General features: G+C 32.9%; 1 protein-coding gene across 1 annotated transcript; it reads left to right on the top strand.

Annotated features, from left to right (window-relative positions):
• Window positions 1–1,886: 1,886 nt before the first annotated feature.
• Window positions 1,887–26,847, top strand: LOC128984601 (uncharacterized protein K02A2.6-like). Its single transcript, XM_054403938.1, has 5 exons — window positions 1,887–1,914; window positions 3,649–3,728; window positions 5,860–6,570; window positions 7,726–8,074; window positions 26,660–26,847. Exons 1-5 carry the CDS (start codon window positions 1,887–1,889, stop codon window positions 26,845–26,847), a joined length of 1,356 nt encoding a protein of 451 aa, XP_054259913.1.
• The last annotated feature ends 295 nt before the right edge of the window (window positions 26,848–27,142 follow it).

The following is a 27,142-nucleotide window of genomic DNA, read 5'->3' as shown; positions in this document are numbered from 1 at the left end:
ATTACAATTTTCCAAACTTACTTAAAGCTGCAATTTTTAACCTATCGACAAATAAAGCCTTTTAAAGTAACAATATGACACAAAAGTAAGAAGATCCACGAAGTTAATTTTTTTTTTTCGCAGGGATAAATATTGGGCCTTATATGTAAATCGAACAATTTTTCTCCTGCCCAAACTTTTATCCCTAATGTATCCCTAAGCTAACCCATGTGTATCAGTAATCTGCCCCAAGACGACGGTCAACTCGGGGGATTGACCCTGGATCTACAAAATACATCTCACCTTCGCATATAAATTGCATTTGAAGATTCCTTTGTATAACAGATTTAATTGTCAGCCGAAAGGCTACGTAGTTGAAACACTATTCCCAGTTACACTTGTCAATTTTAAAATTTAAAAATTTTAATCTTTCGTACAGTTACTTTTAAAAGCTACTGTATTCTCAATGTCACTGTTTTTTACGTCTTATTTATTATGCTGGCGACCGTGAAGTTTCATTTGACAAGGTTCTGTCTTTTTTTGGTGTATACTCTGAAGTGGTGATGAAATGCTTTAACTACTGAGGAAAGTATGCTTACTTAAAAAGGGTGCCAAAAAACACATTTTCTTATCATCAATGTTTTGATTTTACTTTTACAAATTAGCCATAATATAACCATGCATAGAAGTTAACTTTAACTTTCATATTTTTAAAGCTAGCAATTAAAATTAGTCACGTTCAAAATGTGTTAATTTTAAAATTTTAGTGCTCCTAAATTAAGCTACATTAATGCTTTCCAGCCTGTCTTTCAAAAATTTGACATAGCTTTGTATCACATAATCGTTTTATCAATTTATTGAATTCTTTAAGTTTGATTACTTTATGTATAACTAATATAATAAATCGTACTTTTTTTAGGCAGTTTGGGAATAAAATGATTTCAAATGGTATTTTAAATAATTTTCAAAATAATTTGAAAACTAATGGTAAATGGTAAATAATAAACATTTTCATAAACCATCCATCCTACTAACATAGAACATTGGGCGAAAAAACTTTTATCGGTCACTTAACAAAATATTTACAATGTGAAATTACCATTTCTAAAGAGAATTTTCAAAATATGGGCATCGCTGTTTTCAAAAGCGAAATACTTTTTCGAATGTTTACTTAAATTAAATATATCATTTCTACAATCAATATAATAAATTTTGTGTACTTTTTCATATTACAATATAGGTATTTGACCATTAAAAAGTATTGAATCATTGAAGTTTCAATATCTCACTACTGCGCATTTTACATAATTGCTAGGCTGTAATAAAAAAAACTTATGTGTGCAAATTAAATCCAACACGTTTAGTTTTCAACGGCCATAATCCAACGACACAATAAATTTTGAAAGCGCAATAAAGAAACTTTATTGTAACTAATGAGTTTGAAATAAATTGGAATTTATGAAGCAAAGAGGTAATTTGTATTTTTTTCAACATTAATCTTGGCTTAGTTCATTAACGACCAGGTTTCTTAGCAGGAGTTCATTTTTCACAGCCTTAAACAATGTTTATGGAGCTTTAATAACAATAACCAGTGATGAATGGACCTCTGCGACGACTGAGAAACTAAAAACTTTACAATAATAGCCTTATATAAAGTATAGTAATCAAGTTAAAACCCGACGCCCCTTCGATCAATAATGTACTCTAAAACTGGTAAACGGCTCTGTAAAATATAATTTTATGAATGATCATACTTGCTATTGAATCTTTACATACATGGTGTATATTAAGTCTCGCACGGGGCTTATATTTTCTAAACTATAATAGATAAATCAATAAGGTTTGGTAAATCAAAACGGCACCTAAAAATATACTTTTTGAAGGAACTGTCGGTTTTCTGTCGTATCATGGGGACGTCCCACAAGAAGTCAAAAGGTAATCTGAAATAGAATTATAGGTTGATATGTACATCGAATTAGAGAGCTTTATTTGTAGAATGCTGCAAATTTGAACCGAACTCAAACGGTCAACCGAGTCAAAAATAGTAGCCGTTCAAAGATAGCTTGAATCTGCCATGTTGAATCTTTGAACGACCGCACTCGTCGTAAAAATTTGCTCTTTTGAGCTTGAATTTGCGGCATTAATCTGCTAAAAAAGATCTTTAATTTCATGCGCATATCGACCTACGCTTACGTTTAAGATTTTCTTCCGATTACTAGCGGCTGCCCTTCTGAGGAGGTAGCATTGCAAATTAAACGAATCTGTTAACTGCTTCTGTATAAATTTGAAGCATTATACTCTGCTACTAAATGTCTTTATTTATAATTAATCAACCTATGCTACTATTTGAGATTTCTTTCTGACTTCTTGTGAGACGTTCCCATGTTATGACAGAAAACTGATAGTTACTTCAAAAATTAGACTTTGATGTGTTTTGTTAATGTACCAAATCTTATTGATTTATCTGTTGTTCAGAAAATACTAGCAGTTATCCGGCGCGCGTTGCTGCGCCAACTATCATTTTGAATGATAATTCGCTCTTTACGATAAATAGTCGCCCCAAAAGATGTCATTTGAAAGCTCGTGTTATATTTTCGAATATGCTGGAGAAAATGTTTAGTCTCCCGAGATTCTCTATCCAAGTAGGTTTGAAGAGGTTTTGGAGGCTCAGTGATCGGTGGCAAATTTACTTTCCTATTTGTACAACACCCCACCAAATTTACAATTGTATTATTTCATATCAATATTAATTTAGTTAATAACTGTTATGTGTAAAAGAGTTACAAGTCATTAAATTAAATTTCACATAATATTATTTAACATATTATACCACAAACCTAAATGCAATGATTAAGAGTGATCTATATACCTGTCTACCATGTGTGCAAGTGAAATTGAAGATCTTTGAAGATTACCATTGTTAAATACACAATCTCACTCAGGGATTTTTTTTGGCAAAGGGGAAGATCAGTCCAAGAAGATATTTTAATATTTGAACTATAAATTGGTTAGAGACATCGAAATTTATATTAGCCTACTATTTCGTTTCATCTAAAATAACTTTTCATACTTAAGAAGTATGATACCATCATTATTCAAAATTTAACACAACCAATATCTAACATCATTAACCCTTTCTTTCCCAAATTTTTTTAAGGGAAAAAATATTTTGGGGTATATTTTTTTATATTTATTAAATTCAGGCCAAAAGAGCTCATTTTACCAAATTTCACAAAAAAAATTACAAACTTTTTTTCTGTTGATTATGGTATACTATGGGCATTGTAAGAACGTTGTTAAATTTATAAAAATTAACAAAATACTTAATCGTTCCCACTGTGCATTATAGTCAACAGTTTAATATTTTTGACAATTTGCAAGTATTTCCCATAGTATACGATAATCAACAATATCGTATATGTTATTTGAAATTGAATAAAACTGTTTTCTAATATTAGAGTGGCATACAAACAATAAAAACACATAAAATTGTTTGAAAGATTTAATAAAAGAATACACACATGTCTATAAAATCAAATTTTAAATAAAATGTTAATTTGGTTTTGTCGCTAGCCTAGTGGTTAGCGTCTCGGACTTCGGTGCGGGAGGGACGGGTTCAATCCCCGGCACATCCACTAAAGCCCCTGTCACACGGAGCTGGTTTTCTAGCCGCTAGTAACTTGCAGCTAGAACCAGCGGAAAACCAGCATCGTGTGACTGACTCTGCAGCCGCTAGTAGCCTAACACTCGTATGAGCTGGTATCTCCAGCCGCTGGAGGTTTTAAACGGTTTAATATTACAAGCGCTTGAAGAGCCACTTGCAGGTCATGTGACCACCCAGCTGTATAGTCTCTAGCATCATTCCAGCTCTGTCTGACAGTATCGTGCTAGTTCTCGCAATAAGAAAATGAATATATATATTAATTAAACACATTTAAACTAATAAAGAATAAATTTAAACTTTCATGTTTAGAAATTGCCGTAATTTTCTCGTTGTTACGATTGCTACATCTCACATATATTAATTAAATGAATGTGTTCTTGAAAGATAGTCCTTTTGTTATACGCCTACCACAACTTATTCGATTTTAATTAGTTAATTTACATGCCCGTAGTGGATACAAAATAATAGTGTTTAGGCCTATACAGGGTGTTGAAAATGTCTGGAACCAACATTATATCTGGTGAGTGGTTAAAGAAAAACAACTGATATTTTGTGTACGGATATACTATGGTTTTACCTATCTTTTGGTGCCTTATGACAATTTTTACCACTTATAGGGAACGTCCTGTGGAGGATGCAGTAAAAAGTTTTAATGGAAGCCTATGGTAAATGATACATCATTTTAAAGGCCATTTTTTTCTGAGTAAGGAGCCACAAGTTTCATCTCAAAAGGACCACCCTAGCAATAATGGCGACTGTTTGAAATTTAAAAATTCTGTTCCCTATGTGATTTTTTTAAATTTCAAACAGTCGCCATTTTTGCTAGGGTGGTCCTTTTGAGATGAAACTTGTGGCTCCTTACTCAGAAAAAAATGGCCTTTAAAATGATGTATCATTTACCATAGGCTTCCATTAAAACTTTTTACTGCATCCTCCACAGGACGTTCCCTATAAGTGGTAAAAATTTTCATAAGGCACTAAATGATAAGTAAAACCATAGTATATCCGTACCCAAAATATCAGTGGTTTTTCTTTAACCACTCACCAGATATAATGTTGGTTCCAGACATTTTCAACACCCTGTATATTAAAAGTATATTTTTTCCTTGCACTTTTTAATTTTATGATAGCTGATCATAGACAAAACATCAATTATTATTTTTGTTAACTACACAGTCAGTTCCAATTACATAACCAAACTTGTAAGTTGTAGCGCTAGTTCTCCAGCTTCGTCTGACAGGACTTCTAGCGCGCTGGAGAACTAGCAACTAAAGCTGCTGGATCTCGCAGCGAGAACCAGCTGCTGGAACCAGCTCCGTGTGACAGGGGCTTAAGCATTCAACACATCTCTCGTAACTTTCTTGTAAAATGCCACTGGCGTAAAAAAAATTTAGGCTAGTCTCACAGGACACCACTTGCCCTCATTATTCAGTATTGTGGTATTGTGAAACTCTAAGAAACACTTATTGTCTTTTGTAATGCACAGATGTATTTGACACTTTATGCAGCGTATTTCCCCAATTTTTGAGCACTTGGTACATCTTGCCCTGTTGTCAGACATCTCTGGCCAATGCCCAACATTATCATAGCTCAGCTCTTCTAGTGTTAGTAGTCTCTTCGTGTTTGGGCCTTCCTATTTTCTTAGACTGCTCAGTTCCAGTACTTACTGTACAGAGCTGCTGTGTATGTTTGAAATTGTAGTAATGTGTACCTAGACAGTTCATGTAGTTGGGCAGTATGACGCCGGTACAACAACCATCCATTAACTACGGCGTCATTCACACACAAGAGTACAATGCGCATATAGCCTATTTTGCTCCTGATATCTATCCGTTAGAGCGCTATAAGCATACCAAAAAGGTCCCCTTCCCCCATCCAGGTATTGTATACTTGGACAGGTGCTGTATATTATAAATCCAAAGAAAATAATAAATACTATCCTACTAGTTAAACAACAAAAAAACGCATTTCCTCGATTTTTGTCTTTAATAATAACCAATAATATTTAATTAGGCTTATAATGGATAGGCTTATTTTACGATATGTAAGTGTATAATACACCATGACGAAATTTTAACATTAATATTTGTTTTGCTTCTGTACTTTTTTGTATTCTTGAAGAGATGCTGACTTTTGTCTGCACTCAAGTAATAACGAATCCATTTTTTTTTTAGTTGTTCGATTTCTTCGTTACTCTCCTTCAATGATTGTTTCAGGTTCTAATCTCTGTCGACAGAAAGTCTCGTTCTAACAACAATTTAGCAAGGCCAATACCTTATTCCTTGAAACAAAAGGTAGAAACAGAACTAGAGCGCTTAGAAACTGCAGGAATAATAACAAAGACGGACAATTCTGAATGGGGAACACCCATAGTACCAGTAATGAAACCCAATGGTGAAATTAGAATATGTGCCGATTATAAGGTTACGGTGAACAGACAAATTCAAGACGAACACTATCCGATACCGAGAATTGAAGATATCTTCGCAAATATGAGCGGTGGCAAAATTTTCTGTACTCTGGACTTAAAGAAGGCTTACTTACACCTACAAATGGATGAAGCAAGTGCTGACATCCAAACCTTAAGTACACATAAGGGACAGTTCAGAGTTAATCGACTCATGTTTGGCGTTAAAGTAGCTCCTGGAATTTGGCAAAGAATCATGGACAAGGTCTTATCAGGTATAGAAGGCACTCAATGCTTCTTCGATGAAATAATTATCCAAGGAAAATCAGAAGAAGAGTTGCTCACTCGGTTGGAAATGGTACTTCAAAGAATAAAAATGAACGGACTAAGGTTGAACAGAGATAAATGCAAGTTTCTACACAAACAAATTGAGTACTTAGGTCACACTATAGATGCTCATGGAATCCACAAATCAGAAGATAAAGTTAAGGCTATCAGACAAGCAAGAAGACCCCGGAATGTTAGTGAACTGCGAACAACCATTATAACAGATTTATCGAGAACCTGGCAACGATTCTCAATCCGTTACATGGACTACTGAAAAAGGAGAAGAAATACAAGTGGACAGATCAATGTGAACAAAGCTTTCAGAAAGTCAAGGAGATAATTACAAATGAAATTGTCCTTACTCATTTTGATCCAGTCTTCCCTTTGGTATTGGCAACAGACGCATCTCCGGTGGGACTTGGAGCAGTACTGTCACATAGATTTCCAGATGGAAGTGAAAGACCTATAGCCTTCGCTTCAAGAACACTGACAAGACCGGAAGAGAAATATAGCCAAATTGACAAAGAGGCCACTGGAATTTATTGGGGACTAAAAAAGTTCTTCCAATATTGCTATGGACGTAAATTCATCCTTGTAACGGATCACAAGCCGTTATAGGTCGGCCGCTTAGAAAGCGACCTCCTCCAGCATTGGTTTAGCATTAGCGCGCAGGTCGTTTTCTAAGCGGCCGAACTATAGTTACAATATTCAATCCTGATAAAAACCTACCTTCTATGTCAGCTACACGACTTTTTAACTATTCACACTTCTTATCAGGTTTTGACTACAAAATAGAGTTTAGACGAACAAATGATCATGGAAATGCGGACTTCCTTTCAAGATTCCCTATTGAAAAACATTCAAATACCAGCATGGACCAGACTGATGTTTTCTATATGAACCAAATTGCAACAATCAACCTAAACCATAACCTAATTGCTCAAGAAACGAAAAAGGATGAAAACATGCAACACTTGCTAATAGCTTTGGAAACTGGAAAATCGCTGGAGCACCATGGTTATCATAACGGTGAGCTGTGTCTACATGATGGTTGTATCATGAAAGGTTGGAGAGTGATGATTCCCAGATCTTTACAAAAACATGTCCTCGAAGAACTACATTTTGGTCATCTAGGAATGGTAAAACCAAAGCCTTAGTACGAAGCTTTTGCTACTGGAAAGGTTTGGACAAAGATATAGAAGATAACATTTCAAAATGCAGACAGTGCAGGGAAGAACAAAATTTACGGAAGAAAGAAATTAACCATCCCTGGGAGCCAGCAAGTGAACCTTGGGAGTGGGTCCACATAGATTTTGCTGGGCCAACCAACGGAAATTACTTTCTGTAGGTAGTAGACGCATTCAGCAAGTGGGTTGAAGTCATACCTACGAAGAGTATTACATCTTCATGGACAATCAGAGAGCTGCGTAAAATATTCACCACCTTTGGACTACCCAGTGTTATAGTCTCTGATAATGGTCGTCAGTTCACCTCTTCTGAATTTAGTAACTTTTTGAAGAAATGTGGAACTTTGCACAAAATGACAGCTCCTTACCATCCTTCTTCGAACGGCCAAGTCGAACGCTTCGTACAAACGATAAAGAAACTTATCAACTGCATGTCAGACGAACCTGGTACACTGGAAGAAAAGCTTCACCAACTGCTGATGAAACTACGTCAAGCTCCGAATTCAACTGGTAACAGCTCATACTTCTCGATGTTCAATAGAAGGATCCGCACATACTTAAGTTTACTCTTACCTAAGACAAAGGAAGAAACAAAACAACCCAAAGGAATAGTGAGATACTTCAAACCAGGCGAACGAGTACAAGTACGGAACTATTCCGGGAAATGTAAATGGGGTTACGGAAGTGTCCAAAGTAGAGACGGTCACATTCACTATTTTATCAAGATGGACGATGGACAAATTTGGAGACGCCACATTGATCAAATGTTGCGTACGAAAATTTAAGGGGAGGCCATTGTTAGGGGGAGACCACTGTTATATATTTTGCTTCTGTACTTTTTATATTAATCCATGTGTTAATTATTTACAATTTTCATATCATAATATTTACTATTCAGTTATGAATAAATAGTTATGCAAGTTACAAGTGTTTAAGTATTTATTAATATTATTCATTTTACTTTTAGTTATAAAACGACTTTGATGTGAAAGAAAATAATGTTAACAATCAAATAAACATCACTGTTTTACTGATGGGGTCAAACGAATAAAATAAAGAGCTTATACAACAAAAAAACGCATTTCCTCGATTTTTGTCTTTAATAATAACCAATAATATTTAATTAATAGATAGGCTTATTTCACGATGTGTAAGTGTATAATACACCATGACGAAATTTTAACATCTATCTATATATTAATTACGTAAGCCGATTCTCAAGTCAAAATTGTGGGCGACTGGGAAGTCGTAGAACGACGAGAGAGGGCTCAAATTAAAGGTCTCGATCCTGTGACGGCGGGAAAAATAGTGAAATCCCCTAAATTTTAACACAAAATTGGATATAACGTAAAATGTTCTGCATAAGAAATTCATTAAAAGCAATTTACTGCTGATTTTTGTTCACTTCAATACAGCTTATCGTGATTGATCATCAATCCCAGCGAGCACATAATAATCAAACCAGTAAGCAATATTACATTTGGATTACTCATTTGCCAGTCAATTCTGCAATGTACTGTATACTATATAAAACCAGGGATAACCTTAGGCCTACCTATAATAATAAATACTTTTTATTTACGTCTTAGAATGTCGAAATCAATTATTTTACTGTGCAATTGGCAAACTTGTGTATTTTTAAGTAAATTAGTTAAGCGTATGATAAGTAGTAGAATCATAGGAGATGGCTCAAATCAAAGGAATTAAACTTAGAATGGCTGAAAAAAATTATGAAGTTTTTTTCTTTTATCTTAACGGTTATTGTTGTGTTGAGGGAATGTTCAACATGAAATAACCACATTGACTAAATAATAATCTATTCAAGATTGTTGAAAAGTTCTGTTTTGTTTTGATTTCAAAACATTTGTTAAAGATTTATCCTACACTTTTTTGTAAACTTACTAACATTTTTAATTTGAGATTTATTGTAGTGTTTACAAAAGGAGCATGCACTTAGAAATAATAACTGGGTCGGGGTGCTAATTTAGCGGTTTTAACTAAGAACTAAGCTTATCTCAACACACCTTTATTTGCGTTTTCATATATGACGAAGACAATTTCCAATATTTTAATCAGGAAAGCCTTTTTATTATCAAAAGACCAAAGCTACCTTAGTAAACTAATATTTATTCACAAACATGTTTGCTGCCTTTGGCAGAGTTAAACCTTTGGAGTAATTTAAATTATTTATTAAAAATAACATCAACAAAAGCAAACAAAGACAAACAACAAACTATTTTTTACACAAAAGATATGTTGTACTGGGATATATATCTGATATATGTATTAGATTTATTTAAGTTTGTTTATACTGTATTACAATAGTTTGTTTTACATTTGAGCTTTTCAGGGACTTATGTCCCTTCAAGCCACTAGTTAATATTATTCATGTTACTTTTGGTTATAAAACGACTTTGATGTGAAAGAAAATAATGTTAACAATCAAATAAACATCACTGTTTTACTGATGGGGTCAAACGAATAAAATAAAGAGCTTATGAGTATGTCCCTTGATGTTAATAGTCCTTTTAACCAATCAAATCTATATCAATTATTTAATTAATTTTCTTACTTTGATAAATATTTGAAACCCGTTTGTCAATAAACTGGTTTTTGTTTGTCGTATGTTTGAAAGTGAAAACTTTTGATTTAATAAGTTCTTTTTCCCAATTGCTGTGTGATAAATTATGCCTTTTAGCGAATTTCCCATATAGGGAATAAGCTATTACCGTAGTACTCATGGTAAGACCTGGACGCGGAACAGTTTTTTTTTCGTTTTGAGGTCCCTAGAGGCCAAAAACGCCATCCGTTCAAATTCATATATATATACAGGGTGATTGATATAAGTGTGCCAGCCGTTTTATTCGAAAACTATAAGAGATATCAAAAAAAGTTAAATGGTAAGTGCCTTGGATTTTTCATTTAAAAAATTGTAGTCAAGTCAAAAAAATTATTTTAGCTGCCATTTTTCCAATATGGCCGCCAACTTAGATTTTTCTTATGAAACACCCTGTATTTTATGATGTATTCTAATAGAAAATGTAATTTTAAGACGATTTTATTCTTGTGATTTTTTTCATAAACCTAACCGTTTCAAAGATAATAATAGTTTAAGTTGTGAAATTTTGAATGGTTTTCGAATAAAACAGCTGGCATGCTTGCTTAGGCCTTTATCGAAACTCTTTCTCATGCAGAAATTTCAAAACTTTAACCATTATTATCTTTTAAAACGGTTAGGTTTATGAAAAAAATCACAAGAATAAAATCGTCTTAAAATTACATTTTCTACCAGAATACATCATAAAATACAGGGTGTTCCATAAGAAAAATCTAAGTTGGCGGCCATATTGGAAAAATGGCAGCTAAAATAATTTTTTTGACTTGACTACAATTTTTTAAATGAAAAATCCAAGGCACTTACCGTTTAACTTTTTTTGATATCTCTTATAGTTTTCGAATAAAACGGCTGGCACACCAATCACCCTGTATACAGGGTGTCCATAAAAAACGTTTCAGGACTTTGGGAAATGAATCCCCATACTAAAAGGAAGAAAAAAGTTTATGGGAAGGTATGTCCGAAAATGCATATTTACCCAGATATCCGCCATTTTGTTTTTTATACAAAAATATTTTTATCTGTGAAGTTTTTTATTCGATGATTATGAAATTTGGTAAACATGTTAACATACACAATACCTATAATAGAAAAAATAACAAAGTTGATCATATCGTAAATTTCAAAATGGCGGCCATATCTTTTTTTTAAACTTAAATAACTCAAAAACTGCTAATTTTATGAAAAAATGTCAAGGATACTTCTTTTTAGCATTTTTAATTCCCTATCAAACAATACCAAGATCAAGAAGATCGGACAAAAGATAGCTGAAATATAACGTTTTTTATTTAAAAATAAGGCAAAGTTAGGCGGGGAACCCTTAATTTTTGCCTTATTTTTACACAAAAAACGTTGTATCTCAGTTATCTTTTGTCCGATCTTTTTGATCTTGGTATTTTTTGATAGGGAATTAAAAATGCTAAAAAAATTATTCTTGACATTTTTCATAAAATTAGCCGTTTTTGAGTTATTTAAGTTTAAAAAAATTAAATGGCCGCCATTTTGAAATTTACGATCGGATCAACTTTGTTATTTTTTCTATTAAAGTTATTGTGTATGTTATCATGTTTACCCAATTTCATAATCATCGAATAAAAAACTTCACAGATAAAAATATTTTTGTATAAAAAACAAAATGGCGGATATCTGGTTAAATATGCATTTTCGGACATACCTTCCTACAATATTTTGTCTTCCTTTTAGTTTGGGGATTCATTTCCCAAAGTCCTGAAACGTTTTATGGACACCCTGTATATATTTATATGTTTATATATTTATATATATATACAGGGTGAATCTTCTAAGCTGTCCTAAACAGATTACAGACGAACGGCTTGACATACAGCTATGAAAAAAAACTTTTCCCCACTAATTCATACCCAAGTAACAACGTAAAAATATTTTTACCATTTTTAAAATACAGGGTGTAAAGATAGGCGGTAGGTTTAAATTTAAAAGTTGTTTGTTTTTACAAGACCTTAAAAATGATACACAATTTTACATATGTTGCCATTTAAAAATTTTCATTTACAAGGCTACCAACTAAAAAAAAAATTAAAATCATAGAAAAAATATTTAGTTTTTAAAATGTTGACTTGTCGTATATCAAATTAAAGCTGAACCTACGAGGATTAAGAATTTTCAAACAGAACGAAAATAAGTTTAGTGGTTGTCAAGATACAGGGTATTCTGTAAGTATCAACACTTTCTATAAAAACGGCCGCCATTTTGAAACGGACAAAGATAAATGAGTTCTGTTTTCACTAAATTGTTTGTCTAGTATAGAGCTTTAAAATGATACATAACATGACATATGTTTACATTTGAAAACTCTGAGATTCGAATCCATGACTCTCAGTTTCTTGAACACCCTGTATTTTAAAAATGGTACAAATATTTTTAAGTTGTTTCTTGGGTATGAATTAGTGGGGAAAAGTTTTGTTTCATCTCTGTATGTCAAGCCGTTCGTCTTTAATCGGTTTAGGACAGCTTAGAAGACTCACCCTGTATATGTGTGTGTCCGTTAGCACAATAACTCGAGCAAAAATGATCCGATTTTGATGAAATTTGGTACAAACGTGTAAACCTACGTTTATTCGAACGACGAGTTCGCGATCCAGCATGATCGGACCATTGGAACGGGGGTTTACGGGGGGTTTTATGGGGAAAAAATAGGTTTTTCCCATTTTTGACCCAAAAAACATCAAATTTAGCAATTTCTTTTCAAACCATTTTGTAGAGCTTAAAAAAACAAATAATTTAGTATATTGAAGCGTTATTATGCGCCTAATGGTTACGGATAAAATTCCAAAAACTTGTAAATTTAAAATTCCCATGTTATTCTTATGGAGAATAAGTAAACTGTTGTAGTTTGCTTGTTTATGAACATATTTTGATCAAATTTGGAAAATGTTTTGATTTCTTACTAACTATTAACATTTTACAAAAAAAAACTGTTTTACCCTCCCTGATGCAGCAAACCTAAGTACTTGTTAAACTAATTCTATTTAAATAGGGAATAAATGTTATATTTTTAAGTAGACATTTTAGTGTAAATCCAATCAGTCAAATGGAAATTCGCTTAGTCTGCAGGTTTGCTGCGGCTGGGGTATTTCCAGTTTTCATTTGTTTTCAGGTATTTAAAACAAAGTGAAAAGAGACCACGATGTATTTTTTATGTGCGTTTCCAAAATATGGGGATTAATGTATACAACATTTGTTATTCAATGTTTTTTTTTTTTTGTGTTCCATAAAACCTTTATTTTGTGGTAATCATTATGACTAAAAACACGTTCGCATTCTTGACTTGTGGTTATCCATTATTAACGTGTTTTTAGTGCTAATTTTGAGCAAAAAGTAACAGTTTTCCTGTGCGGGTCTTAGGGTCGAATATTCGTATATCTGTCAGTAAAATTAAAGACCGATTCCAAAAAGTTAAAACTATTAATAATATACCTCTTCACTAAACTAAATGAGAAAATTCACAATTTTCACTTTAACCATCGACAAGATAACTTATATTGGAGATGTTGGCAAATTAATGTAATTTCATACTAAACTTTAGGGTATAAAAGGTCATATACATATAGTATTTTTTTTTTTTTTTTCACTAGCGCTTTTCAAAACTATGTTTTTATCTTCAGCCTGTGGAAATCTTATAGACAAAAGAGACAAAAATTACTTCCTAAATAATGAAGACGCCCAGTTATTAACTCTGAATTACTTGAAATAATTTAATCATTTTAAATATCCAAAATCCAAAAGATAATTTTTTTATAATATCGTTTTTAATATATTTTTCCATTATCATTTTTGTGATCTGTTTAATTTAATTTAACATTTATTTATTGTTAAGTATATTTTTAGTTGTTGTATTAGTTTTCAATACAGCCTGAAGATAAATACGTAGTTTTCGAAAGCCTTAAAATTTAGTATTAAATAACATATCGACAAGATGTAAATACATAAATAAACAAAGGACACTCTATATTTGCAATTTTAAGGTAATTTTCATTCTATTACTTTTTATGCAGCAAATTCTACGCACAATCTCATGCTGTCGACTTACTTTTTTGTTTCGTTGGGCTCTCCTCCTCAATTAAATTAAGATAGATCTGTCATAAATAATTACTGTTATTCTAGTTTCAACAAATATTTAAAAAAATACCTTCATAATATATTTTTTACATTGGACTTTGTAAGAAAATACATCAGTTTGAGATTTTTTTTTATATAGGCCTAAGGTTCTGGACCCGTGTCATAGCTCTTGGTTAGCGTTTCTACATGTGAATTGGAATGGTTTTTTCGTAACAAATTTACTAGTTTAGTCTCCACTACTGAAACACATAAAGTACCGAAAGATCTTGTAACGCCATCTGCGATTTATCCATTCTGCAGGTCCCAGACGTGCTTTATCTCTCAATAACTGCTGGAGAATTGTGATCTAAGCATCGGACTACTGGGAGGCGTGCATTTTGTATTTGACTACGACTCCAGCTGTTGGAAATGTTCTTTATGGACCTTTTGAAAAATGCAACGCCTTCCATATTCATACATAACTCCTCTTCCGTCCATGCGATATACTAAAGCTGCGTCTTATCTTTCATCGGCTTAGTATTTTTCTAGAGGTCTTTAATGGAATCTGTAACCTTCTTCCCCCTTAAAACTAAGATACACCTTTTGGATACATATGACTGGTCGTGGAGGGTGTTGTCCAACCCTATTTTTGGAATAAACGATTTCTTTAGTCTCTTTTTCATGTCTTATTCTCTAATATACGCTAAGATAACTTGTCATTAGTATGTTGTGTATACAAATTTACGTTGAATATAATGGGCCTAGCTGGTAATGCAAATGATAGACTTGGAAAAGTAATTTTTGCAATAGTCTGAGCGGGAGCAAACACCTGGTACAGAGAATGGATAGAATGGTTAGATCGTTTATATTAAGTATGTTGGCTTTTCTTAATAACACGTTAAAATAAATTGACAGAGCGTTAATTTAAAGATAAATTTATTTTAACAGCCATGTAGCGATGTGATTCTTTGTTTCCATCAAAATATTTTCGAACAATTAATTTAAATCCGTTCTTTTACCTGAAAAAAGTACCATCATACATGCTGTTAAAACATGGTAATACTGCAGTGATTCTTTAATTGTAATTATTTTCAAGAGTGTTGTGGCTTATTTTTACCCTTGTTTGTCCTCGTGGGCTTGGGAAACGTGTGTTGAACGTGTCACGTAAATGTGAGCTGGCAATGTTATAAAATGAGTTATACTGATAAATATTGGTGGTGCTGGACAAGAACACGTGAAATCACTGAAACGGTATTGCAGTCGTCGAACTAACGACCGACCATCTGATCGAAATAAGTTTAATGTTATTACTAATTTCCATTAGTAAGTAAACTCTGTAAATTATTACAGCGCACGATTGTATTACATTTTAAACACCAGCATTGACTATTGGATACAAAACAGTTGTTGTATTAATTGTCAAAGACACCTGGTAAAAAGTACGTGCATTTGCATTTTTTATAAAAGACACTAGGATAAGTAAATGAAAAGAAGTTGTTGAATTTTATCATGCCAGTGATCATATTTTGCAACATTAGTATAGTATTTGAAGGTATCTAGGTAAGCTGGTGGACAACGTGAGATAAATTTGGCAACACAGTATAGAGCAACCTTAAATATATATATATACTATTTGTTTAAAATATCTATTTTTTCCTTTCGTTTGTATATAAAATTTTCCACTAATATTGTTGACTATACATGTTACTAACCACAATGTTATTTGTAATTCTTAATTTGTGTAACAGTTTTTAATATTCAATACAACTTGTGTTCATTAAGCAGTAAGGTTTATTTTATCTACATTTAAATTTCAAATATATCTAGAACATTAATTTATCGTATTTCACACTATTTAATACCGATTTCACCAAATTCACGCTAAAGGTGGTGTAAAATAATCTTCAATAAAAACAAACTGTTATTTTAAACCACAATTAGCTAGGAAATCTTATTTTTCGAACGAAAAACGGCAAAATTACTGTTGGTTTTTAAAATGAGAGTTTAGAGTAAATAGAGGTGGCAGTGAACTGTCATGACACCACGCTATATGGGTTCAAGTATACATAACTTAGAAAATAAATTTGTATTTATGAGGAAATAGGTAGAAGTGTTATTCTCGGATTGGAATATAGTGTAGTTTTGTATAAAATATTGTAATAGTCAACAGTTTTGTAATTTTCGTTTAGCAACAGATAACTATAGCGATTATTGTATGGTTTTGTTATTATTACCTTATGTCTGACCAATCGCAAAAAAAACTGTTTGAGAGTAGGGTGCCCCAAAACGAATACCCAAAACCGTGAAAAGGAAAAGGGAGCTTACTTTTACGAACAATGAAAAAGGAATTTAATAATGCTGGTGGACAAAAAATTTGTTAAAAACACAAATGCAAAAGAAAAGACGCTCTTTACAGCAGGGCTAAAAATAATAAGCTAATATTTACTTAACGAAAGTTTACAGTTAATTGGTCGTTATCAGGCAGGTAATGCTCTAACGAAGAGTTAGTCTAAACTAGCTCTAACGGCGAGGGGTGAAATACGATTTCATCCGTTACGGGATAACTGCAGTTAGAGCAAGTTTTAACGGCTGCTTAAGTGTGTGGTGAAATCGGTCTGTAATAAATATATTAGTCTCCAATATCCAATAAAACATCCTTTTAAATAATACTGTACAAAGAATAAATTCAAAATTACATAATTATCCAAAATCACAAATATTAAGAATATGTTGTCACACTTTTTATGGGCAAATAAAAATACTCTCAAATAATAAATATCATATATGTATAAATCTTTAGGCCTATCTCATTTTACTTTACACACACAAAAAATTCGTTTATTAGGTCTGATGATGATTGGAGTGTCCAATCGAAATCGATCACTACTTACCATATTTTTTGTATATTTACCGTCTTGTGAGTAACAGTATAAGCGTAAATAAATGTTTTAAGTGTTATGAGACGTTTCTTTTATTTACTTTCCGTAGAAAAAAAAATGTTTCGTTGAATTTTTTAAATCCCAAAAAATGTGTTGACTGTCTATGAACAATGTTAACTCTTTTACTGATTATAAACGATTTGTGAACCGTATTTATTGAACCAGATCATGTTTTAACAGACTTGGAACATTGATGGTGGATGGAAGTCACATCGCCTTAGAATAGAGTCTGATATTTATGTGACACCTTGAATCCATTCAAATTGAGCGGGAAATGGAATAGAAGGGAACACTGGCGCAATCTGTTATTCGCAGTGTCAAACAACTGAGCTTGGTGCAATAAGAATAAACATGCTTCGCTAGGATTGACTTGTCTTTGTCACACAGGAGCTAAACGAGCAACATAGGGACCGAGCTTGACAGATGGGAATGCTATTAAACAATGTGAACTTCAATTAATATGCAACAACATAAAAATACAATATGTGTACTATGACGAATTCATCTACAATCTAACTCAAACGTTTAGGTTTACCATTAAAAACTTAAAATCTTTTAACTAAATAAAATATGTCTTGAAATTAACAAAAAATTTAATTTAAAATTAATATGTTATTCTTATGGAGAATATTGTAAAATTTTGTAGTTTACTAGTTTATATATTTTGGTGAAACTTGGATGATTTATTTATTTTATTTTTATTCTAAGTTATTGGTATTTAAAAAAAAAAACGCACTTTATTAGTTTCCTTGTAGCGGCAAACCAAGGTACTCGTTAAATAGTTAAATAGTTGTTATTTAAATAGATTTGATTGAAAACCAATTCAGACAAGTGGGAATTCGATTAGTCGGCAGGTTTGCTGCGGCGGGGGTATTTTGATATTGTAAGGTTAGCTTAGATTTTGACGCAAAATATCGTATGTCACTTGTCCCATATTCCGACTAGTAAAGTACTAACTATTAGACACAATACTGAATATCCAAAATATGGGATACTGGAAAAGAAAACTCTCACTTGGTACTTCAGTTACAGAATACCAAAGTATTGCATAGTGGCTGGTGCTTAGTATGCTAAAACGATAACGAAAACATACTTAATTCAATATACTCTACACAAGTTTTTAATCAAGCTTTTTAATCAATTGATAAGGTTTTTGAGGTGGGCAATGGTAAACGCTCAAGGGTTGTAGATATTAAACAAGGAGTCCCACAGGGTTAAATTCTTGGACCAGTTTTATTTAAATTTTAATGGATGATGTTAGCCAATATGTAAATTGTTCTAGCAGGCCACTCTATCGTACCTCGCCTCCCAATCCACATTCCCGGAAAGTTCTTTTCAACGCACGCTCGTACTTGCTTCAGGAAATGGGGGCAAAGCTCAATCTTGATGAAACCCTGAAATTAAATTGAAACAGAGCCATTATTTCCCGTATAATGCAAAGACATATAATCACATAATGCATTAAGCTAAAACAATAACTAATACTGACTAAAATAGTGGCTATTGGCTGCCAGGACACAGATGAAATTTTACATGGGCTTTAAAACTTACCATACTTCCATTCGAGTTCATCTTTATGGTTTTCCGCAATTTCCCTAATTTATGGAATTATATTTTCTCTAATATCTGTAGATAGAATCCATCAGATAAACTGTTCCTAAAAATCAAGGCCAAACAATGTGATTTCCAAATTTAACGTTTGGGGGTATAAGTATATGTTTCCTAAAGTATGTGGGGGTTGTTTACATACCAATACCTACAATTGTGTATATTCACAAACCCATTCACGTGAAAACAGCTTTAATCTGAAAAACAAATGTATGTTTAGTGCGTTCGGACTTAGGCTTCCATGGATTAAAAAAACTGGGGTCTTCTGTCCGGGTTGTCTTCATTCAATTCTTGATGTAGATATATTTTGTACGGATTAGACTTATTTGACTTTAACGTTGTCACAACTTTCCTCTGGAAACACCAACTGCCCTAGCTACAGATCAAGTAGAAAACTGTGGATATTCTACAAACTCGGATACTATTTCGAGCTCTATGTCCTTATCCACTTTTGGTCTTCCTGGGATTTTGATCTTAACGACATTACCAGTTGTCCTAAATCTGGAATGAGTTATCTCAAGTATTTTTCCTGCACACTACCCGGATGTTGTTCGTTGAAACAACGTTCTGTTTCATGAAAATTTTCCCGAGATTAAAAAAAAATATGTCTACCTTATCTTCCAGGGATCGTGCCGTATTTCAAAATCATACCGTATAATATTCAATAACTCATAAAAATAAAAATAAAACTTATGAACTACTAAAATATACTAAATTAAGTATTGTAGGTACTCTTGAACTATTAAGATACTATCAAACTTAAAACAACTTTTAATCCATAAATAACTATTATCGATTAAAAGACTAATATACTTAACAAAATTACTAAACTATTAAAAGACTCCTAAACTGTTAATAATTGTGCAACTTTACACTGGAAAGACTTCAGTCACTATTCAACACCACAAGGCAATAAGCAATGGACTGTTTGTTTAGGGTCGCCGGAATTTTATCCCCCTGGGCACAGCTGACGTCACTATTAGTAACCTGATTGGCCAAAAATTTGTTCGCGGCCGGAATTTTACCTCCGCGGATTTGGAAGTCTAATGAAAATAGTCAGAGCGTGATTAAAACTTAATTAGATTAGCGATAAAAACCGGAATTTAACCCTTTGTCCATATAACTAGCGTTTAGACAACTAAAGATGTACGGGCTCCGAAAGATTTTTACCCCCGGAATTTTACCCCCTGGCCGATTTTAGAAATTGAATTATTGATTTTCTTATTTCTGTTTTTAATTAATTGTAAACATTTCATTATTTAGTAGCATATCTTTATTTATTTATTTTGTAATCGCAACTAAGTCAACATAATTAACTGTTTAATTTTGATGTCCGGGATTTGTTTGGGGCCAACTGTTGGTTAATAAGTATGTAAAATAAACTGAGTAGCTCATTTAAATGATAATTGGGTGAACATTTCTTCCTAAAGAAACAATAAGGCATATTTTGTTATTGTTACAATACAAACGAAAAACATTGTTTTACTACGGTTGTATAATAAATCGTTAGAGAAATCTTTCTAATCAATTATCATTCTGATGTTTGTTTATACGTCATATACAACAGTTGGTTTCAATGATCGAATCCTGATACTCGAATCTCAAAATTAATATCAAATACCTGTTCGATTAGTTGATGTTACAAATAAATCAATTATCATTCTGATGTTTGTTTATACGTCATATACAACAGTTGGTTTCAATGATCGAATCCTGATACTCGAATCTCAAAATTAATATCAAATACCTGTTCGATTAGTTGATGTTACAAATAAATTAAGATAAGCTACTTAATAATAAAATGTTTACTGTTAAATTTAAACAGAATGAAGATAATTAATCATTCTCATTAATTTATATATCTGGCCAGGGGGTAAAATTCCGGGGGTAAAAATCCGGTGGGTAAAAATCCGGGGGTAAAAATCCGGAGGTAAAATTTCGGGGGTAAAAATCCGGGCCGTACACTCTAGGTTTTTATAATTTGATGTGTTCTGATTAAATTCACAATCGTGAAAATATATGTTTAATTCCACGTTTAATCCATCGAGCTGATGTCGCGAAACTCAAAAGTTCGCGCCCGGAATTTTACCCCCTGGTTTGTGACGTCACTTTTGCCCAGGGGGATAAAAATCTGCTACCCCTTTGTTTATACTTGTACCTTTTTGGTTTCCCATTCCACGTTGCAACAATACAATAAGCTGTTTAAATCAAATGTTTTAGTCAAAGCTCCATTATTTCAATGCTTGATGCACATGAAATTATTTTTGTGTTTTAATAGCTTATCAGGTTATGCTATTATTTTTTATGGTACTTCAACTAACCAATATGGAATAAGAGATTGCGTCGATTAATTTAAACTCAGTAAAAAACCTAAGTATACCGACCATTTAAAGTTTATGTTGGTTGTGTTATGTAAAGTAATTAATAATAAACTAGTTGTTTACAGTTAATAATCTTAACTATATTTCAATATCATTAAACAAATTTAAATAACCTTTTAACTTATCACTACGAAAAAAAAAGGAAAAAAACTTTCAAGAGCTAAACTTTTAATTACAATGAATAAAAATGTTAAGCTCTATACCGTTTTAATAAAGGTTCTAACAGAGTAGGCTTACAGAATACTGACTGACAGACCAGTTAAAATTTTCATCTTACTTTTAAAATTTTAAAAGAGAAACTCTTCCCATACTAGCCTATATTTTTTGTTAACACTCTAACGTCTTTAGCCAGATGTCTTTGGTTTCGTTGTTCTTTAACCATTATTTTTAGATCATCAAAAGTGCGGCATCTGACATTGCTACGTACAATGCCCCATGCTGAAAGCAGGGCTCTGGCATATAAAGACCAACTTATTCAAGTGTCAGTCCTTGACTTTTTGTTATGGTCATGGCAGAAGTGACTCGACATGGGAACTGTCGACGTTTGAATTTTAGGGAAAAATTGCCTTCCGATGGTTCTAAACTTAATTGGGGCAGTAACACTCGTTTTCCAGCCGAACATTCAGTAATAATTTCAAGATTTAGGACTTAAATCTCATGAAAAAGTTTTTAAGGTAAAAATTGCTTTTTCTAACAATCAAGAACAATGTTATTAATCTCTTTACCTTTAATCTGGTTCCATTAACCAGTCCTTTTTGTGGATTTAAATCCCCTAGTAAAATTACAATTACACCTTTTTAAAGGCATAATTTGTGAGGGTAAACCTCTTGGTGCTAAAGTGTGAAGAAATTCATCAGGTAATTGTAACTGGTCTCCCTCTTCTTGAATCAAAGTGTCAACTGAGTAATAAACTCGACTGTCATTATTTGGTTGCTCAACTATTTTATTATATATTTTGTCACAATGTTCATTCTTTGGTGATAGTATTGTATGATTTTTGTCTTTTTAAATCATCTTCAGAGAATCATTCACTGAAGATTTTGTCAATGATATTTTCATTCACAATACATTGTGGTGGAAGACGTATCAATGAATCACCAAGATCATTATGATAGCTCTCATGACCATTCCCTATTCGTAAAAGATATTCAGCAAATGTTGATCGCTTGGATTAGCTCTCATGTTTTTAGCAAGGGAAATTTTTTAAACATTGCCCATAAAGGTGATCTATCCATTTCATCAGTCATAATTGTATTTGAAAGTAAATTGATAAATAAACAGAAAAAGTAAATATTAAAATGACATAAGGAAAAAAGGTTATTTTTTAAATCTCATGAAAAAGTTTTTAAGGTAAAAATTGCTTTTTCTAACAATCAAGAACAATGTTATTAATCTCTTTACCATTAATCTGGTTCCATTAACCAGTCATTTTTGTGGATTTAAATTCCCTAGTAAAATTACAATTACACCTTTTTAAAGGCATAATTTGTGAGGGTAAACCTCTTGGTGCTAAAGTGTGAAGAAATTCATCAGGTAATTGTAACTGGTCTCCCTCTTCTTGAATCAAGGTGTCAACTGAGTAATAAACTCGACTGTCATTATTTGGTTGCTCAACTATTTTATTATATATTTTGTCACAATGTTCATTCTTTGGTGATAGTATTGTATGATTTTTGTCTTTTTAAATCATCTTCAGAGAATCCTTCACTGAAGATTTTGTCAATGATATTTTCATTCATTGTGGTGGAAGACGTATCAATGAATCACCAAGATCATTATGATAGCTCTCATGGCCATTCCCTATTCGTAAAAGATATTCAGCAAATGTTGATTCGCTTGGATTAGCTCTCATGTTTTTAGCAAGAGAATTTTTTTAAACATTGCCCATAAAGGTGATCTATCCATTTCATCAGTCATAATTGTATTTGAAAGTAAATTGATATATAAACAGAAAAAGTAAATATTAAAATGACATAAGGGAAAGAGGTTATTTTTTTGAAGACAGATGTTTTTTAAAGGAAATGAATCATATGTTTGATAAACTTAACTAAATTTTCACTTATATTTAAAAATACATGAAAACTTTAAAGTCCAGTGGGGCGAAGCACATTGAACTGAGCGTGACAAACATTATTCCATGACTTCTGCAGATAATTCCCTTTAATTTGACACATCAATCATCAAAATCGGTTGATAAATAAAAGAGTTTTGCTGTGCACAAGAAATTCCTTAGGGAATTAGAATAATGATGATGATGATAAATAAATGTGAAAATTGATATTACCTTTTTTAACTGGTAATATCTTAAAAGTGAAAAAATTATTTAAAAAAATGTTTTATAGATAAATAATATGTATGATCTACGTTATCTTCCAGTTTTGCATTCTTGCATTCATTTTGAAACAGGTCCTCGTCAATATTTAAAACAGGATCTGTGAAAAGCTGTTTGTTGATCTTTTCCATTTCTCAGCTTGAGTACTTAAAGCCAATGGCTATGATGTGCTTGAAAATCAGCCTTTCTTGGGAAAAGTCTGGGCAAGTGCAACTGAAGCTATTCTTTTACATTAACATTGTAGTCTATTCCTTCAGATTATGAAGAAACACAAAATAAAGAGGTTCCTGTTTGGCAAATGTTATCGGCAACATTGCTGGGAATAGATTCAGCTTTAGTCAACACAAGCTTAACTAACCATTTCGGCCTCTCGTGCGGGGTTATGGCATCATATTGTTGGTGTATTTAAGAAACATTTAGATTTTCTTTTTAAGAAATACTGTACCTATGTGTAAGGAATTCTTCCACAACATTCCTCACAACTTGAGGAAGTGAACAGCCTTCTAAATATCCATATTTGATATCTTTGTTCATTCTCTCCACGCCGTTTTTGATATTTATGTGGAAGTCATTGGGTTGAAAGGTAGTGGCCCATCTTTTTATTTCTTTAAGCCATTCACCCTCAAAATATCTTTTGAGTGTTGTGTTGGTAAACATAATCTTTAGTTCTTAATTCTTCCGCAGCTAACAGAGCTTCTTCTTTGTTATGGACATAAGCTATTTTCGGAGCATAGCCAGGCACTGCTTCCTTTCTTGGCATTGAGGCATTTCTTAAAAGCGTGGTTCTTAAAAGCCATCTGTTCCAGGCTTGCTTCCTTTGGAAGCTGCAAATGAATACTGGAAAAAACTTCCTCTGTGGAAAAATCAACCATGGCATACTTTGGTATTATATCAGGATTCCAATCTTTGTTTTTGTTTGTTAATGAACTTCATTACACACTTATTTTGGTCATCATACTTTTTAGACATACGAAATCCTCCACGTTTCTCCCTAATCTCTCCTTCTCTTTGATAGTTTTTGGTTAGCCTATTTACTCGAAAACGGGACACATTCAGGATTCCCATAAAACTAGTCATACTGGCATCTTTCCTCCTTCTCTGTCCCGAACAAAGTATTTTGTGGTCCTTTTCAACTGAGGCTTTTCTTTAGTTTTATTGGTTCTAGAGCGTATAGGCCTAAAATTAAAATATTTCTTAAGTTAGGGTCCAACGTTATGGTATGTAATGGACTAGCTTAGACCTACCTGGCTATCTTATCTTTGGTTTTTTTATAGTTATTTCTATTAGGAGTCCTCCTCGTAGGCCTTTCTCCTTCAGCTATAGGTGGCACAAAGTCCTCCATCTTCTCCCAAATTTAATTGAATAGTAAGTTTGTGAATAATAGTTGTGTTAAACTTGCAATGATACACACAGAAACTACTCACAGTTGAAGAGTTGAATTTAGGTTAGCTCAGTTGGTTGTTTTGCATCTCAGCTCTGTTTTTATTGGTCACGAGGAGTCACGTGACCTGGCTGATTCCATAGTCTGCCAAAACTCACCTTACTTTTCAACAATAAATTACTATAGGAACATGATTTTTGTGGAACATAAAGTGTTTATGTAAAGGAGGAGGCCCCACTCAGTGGACTTTTTAGGGTTGTACATTTTTAACATCACTCCCTTTGAAATTATCAGTTTAATCATCTACAGAAATAAACTGGCTATGCCTATAAAGTTTAATAAATTTTTCTTTGACATAATCCATCACATTTTTTATTTTGCTAACCCCATATTGCATACTTCTAGCACGGGATCTAACTGGTCGGCCTTCCTCTTGAAAAAGTCATAGAGAAAAGAGCACACTGAATTGGCCCCTTTTTTGTTTTTGACTCTATAAAGGTATACATAAGAGAAGTTCCATCGTTGTGGCAGTGAACATTAAAAAGGTATAGCCATAGTAACCGTTTGTAGAACTGTTCATTTACAGTCTGGAATTCAAGGACTACTGTACCATTGTCTTCATTTTTTGCCTCTTCAATAAACTTGTTCTTCATATCAAAAAAAGCTTTTGCCTTCCTCTTGAGTAAATCAAACTGTACCCTGCACTCATCATGAGGATTTTTGGCAATCTTTTGCCAAGACGTATCCGATTTAGGTTTTTTAAAAGCGAAGTTTGTTTCTTTAAAATTTTAAAGTAGGTCTTATAGGCCATAGTTAAATGCTCACCAGTCTTCTCATCAAAATACTTTTTTAACTCTTCGTAAATCTGTTTTATCGTCATATCTGGATTTAAAAAATATAGCCTTTTATGTTTGTTTGCAGAATAATGACTTGCATGGTTGGGAATGGACTTCAAGTGAGCCATTGCAAGTTGCAAAACCTCTTTTGATAGCTTCTTTGGGCGATTTTCATGTTGGCCACTTCTTTCCTCAAATTACTGACCTTCTATGATTTTCTTTAGAACTACTCGAATGCGCTTTACTGAAACTTGAAATAAGCTTACTAAAAACGATCTGCACACTTGAACGCTTTCTATTCGTTTTTTTTTTAAATGGTATTCCCAACACTGTTCCCTCATTACTTTAGGTGGGCTCTCTTCTAGACCTAAGAGAAGTGTGTAAACTTATACAGCCAGACAAAAAGACATCTTGGGTTTCTTTTGACTGACCACTCCAAAAACTATCAAATAAATACCTTTGGTCAAGTACTGAAAATGTATTATAACATTTCTTTTGCAACATTCAGAAACTCTAGTAAATGTCTTTCACGGTACTTCTTTACCTGTAGACTTAGATACAGCCTCACCAGACTTCCTTTTCTTGCCACATTCTGCTTCCATTTTTCACTTGAAGTAGGCGTATATTTAGCCCCTTATATTACTCATTCTTGCAACACACTATTTCTGTCACTCACTTCCATGCTCATTAAGCATTTTCTCTTGATTTAATATAATAAACACATATAAAACACAGTATACAAAACTAACCTCACTCATTAAAAGCTTTCAACACCTGTTCTATGGAAGAAGGGCCTATGACACCAGCTGCTTTAAACATACATAGCAACACAACCAAACAAGACAACTCAATGAAATTTGGCAGGGAAACACTTGAGAACATGGAGAATCCAATTTCAGGTTCTCCTGAAAAAGGGCCTTATTCCAGCTACTAGAAAAACGTCCTCAAAAATCAAAATTTCCTTTGTGGAAAAATCAACCAAGATTTTGAAGCCTGGTCTCCATCACCAGTTGATGGAGACGGCTGGAGCGGAGTCAAGCGGAGCGATTGAAAATTGCAAGAGGGTGAGACTGGGAGACACTTGCTATGGAGTTTTTGTGACCACCAGCTATTGAAGGAGTCGTTGGGACTTGCTCCTAGTACTCATACCTAGTATGCATACTTTGGTATTATATCAGGATTCCAATCTTTGATTTTGCCTAGGCCTTCAGAGATGGCCTCTTTTATTTCAAATACAGTTATGATCACTACTACCAATTAACAACAACAAAAGTTTAAGGGCATATTTACAGGTATGATAGGTAGAATCTAATATTACTGAGTTATTACGATGTATGGGACAAAAATTCCTCTGTGGAAAAATCAACCATAGCATACTTTGGTATTATATCAGGATTCCAATCTTTTATT

This window comes from Macrosteles quadrilineatus, unplaced genomic scaffold, assembly GCF_028750875.1.
Source record: "Macrosteles quadrilineatus isolate MER2022 unplaced genomic scaffold, UCM_ALF_1.0 Scaffold_2__2_contigs__length_208266976, whole genome shotgun sequence".
NCBI classification, from domain to species: Eukaryota; Metazoa; Arthropoda; class Insecta; order Hemiptera; family Cicadellidae; genus Macrosteles; species Macrosteles quadrilineatus.
This window is presented reverse-complemented; position numbering and strand designations above follow the sequence as displayed.

Excerpts from the sequence above, each read along its gene's own strand:
- LOC128984601 (XM_054403938.1), top strand. The coding sequence starts at position 1,887 with ATGGGGACGTCCCACAAGAAGTCAAAAG. Across the intron at positions 3,729-5,859 it reads CCGCTAGTAGCCTAACACTC|GTTCTAATCTCTGTCGACAG; the intron begins GTATGAGCTGGT and ends TGATTGTTTCAG. Across the intron at positions 6,571-7,725 it reads AAGCAAGAAGACCCCGGAAT|GTAGTAGACGCATTCAGCAA; the intron begins GTTAGTGAACTG and ends TACTTTCTGTAG.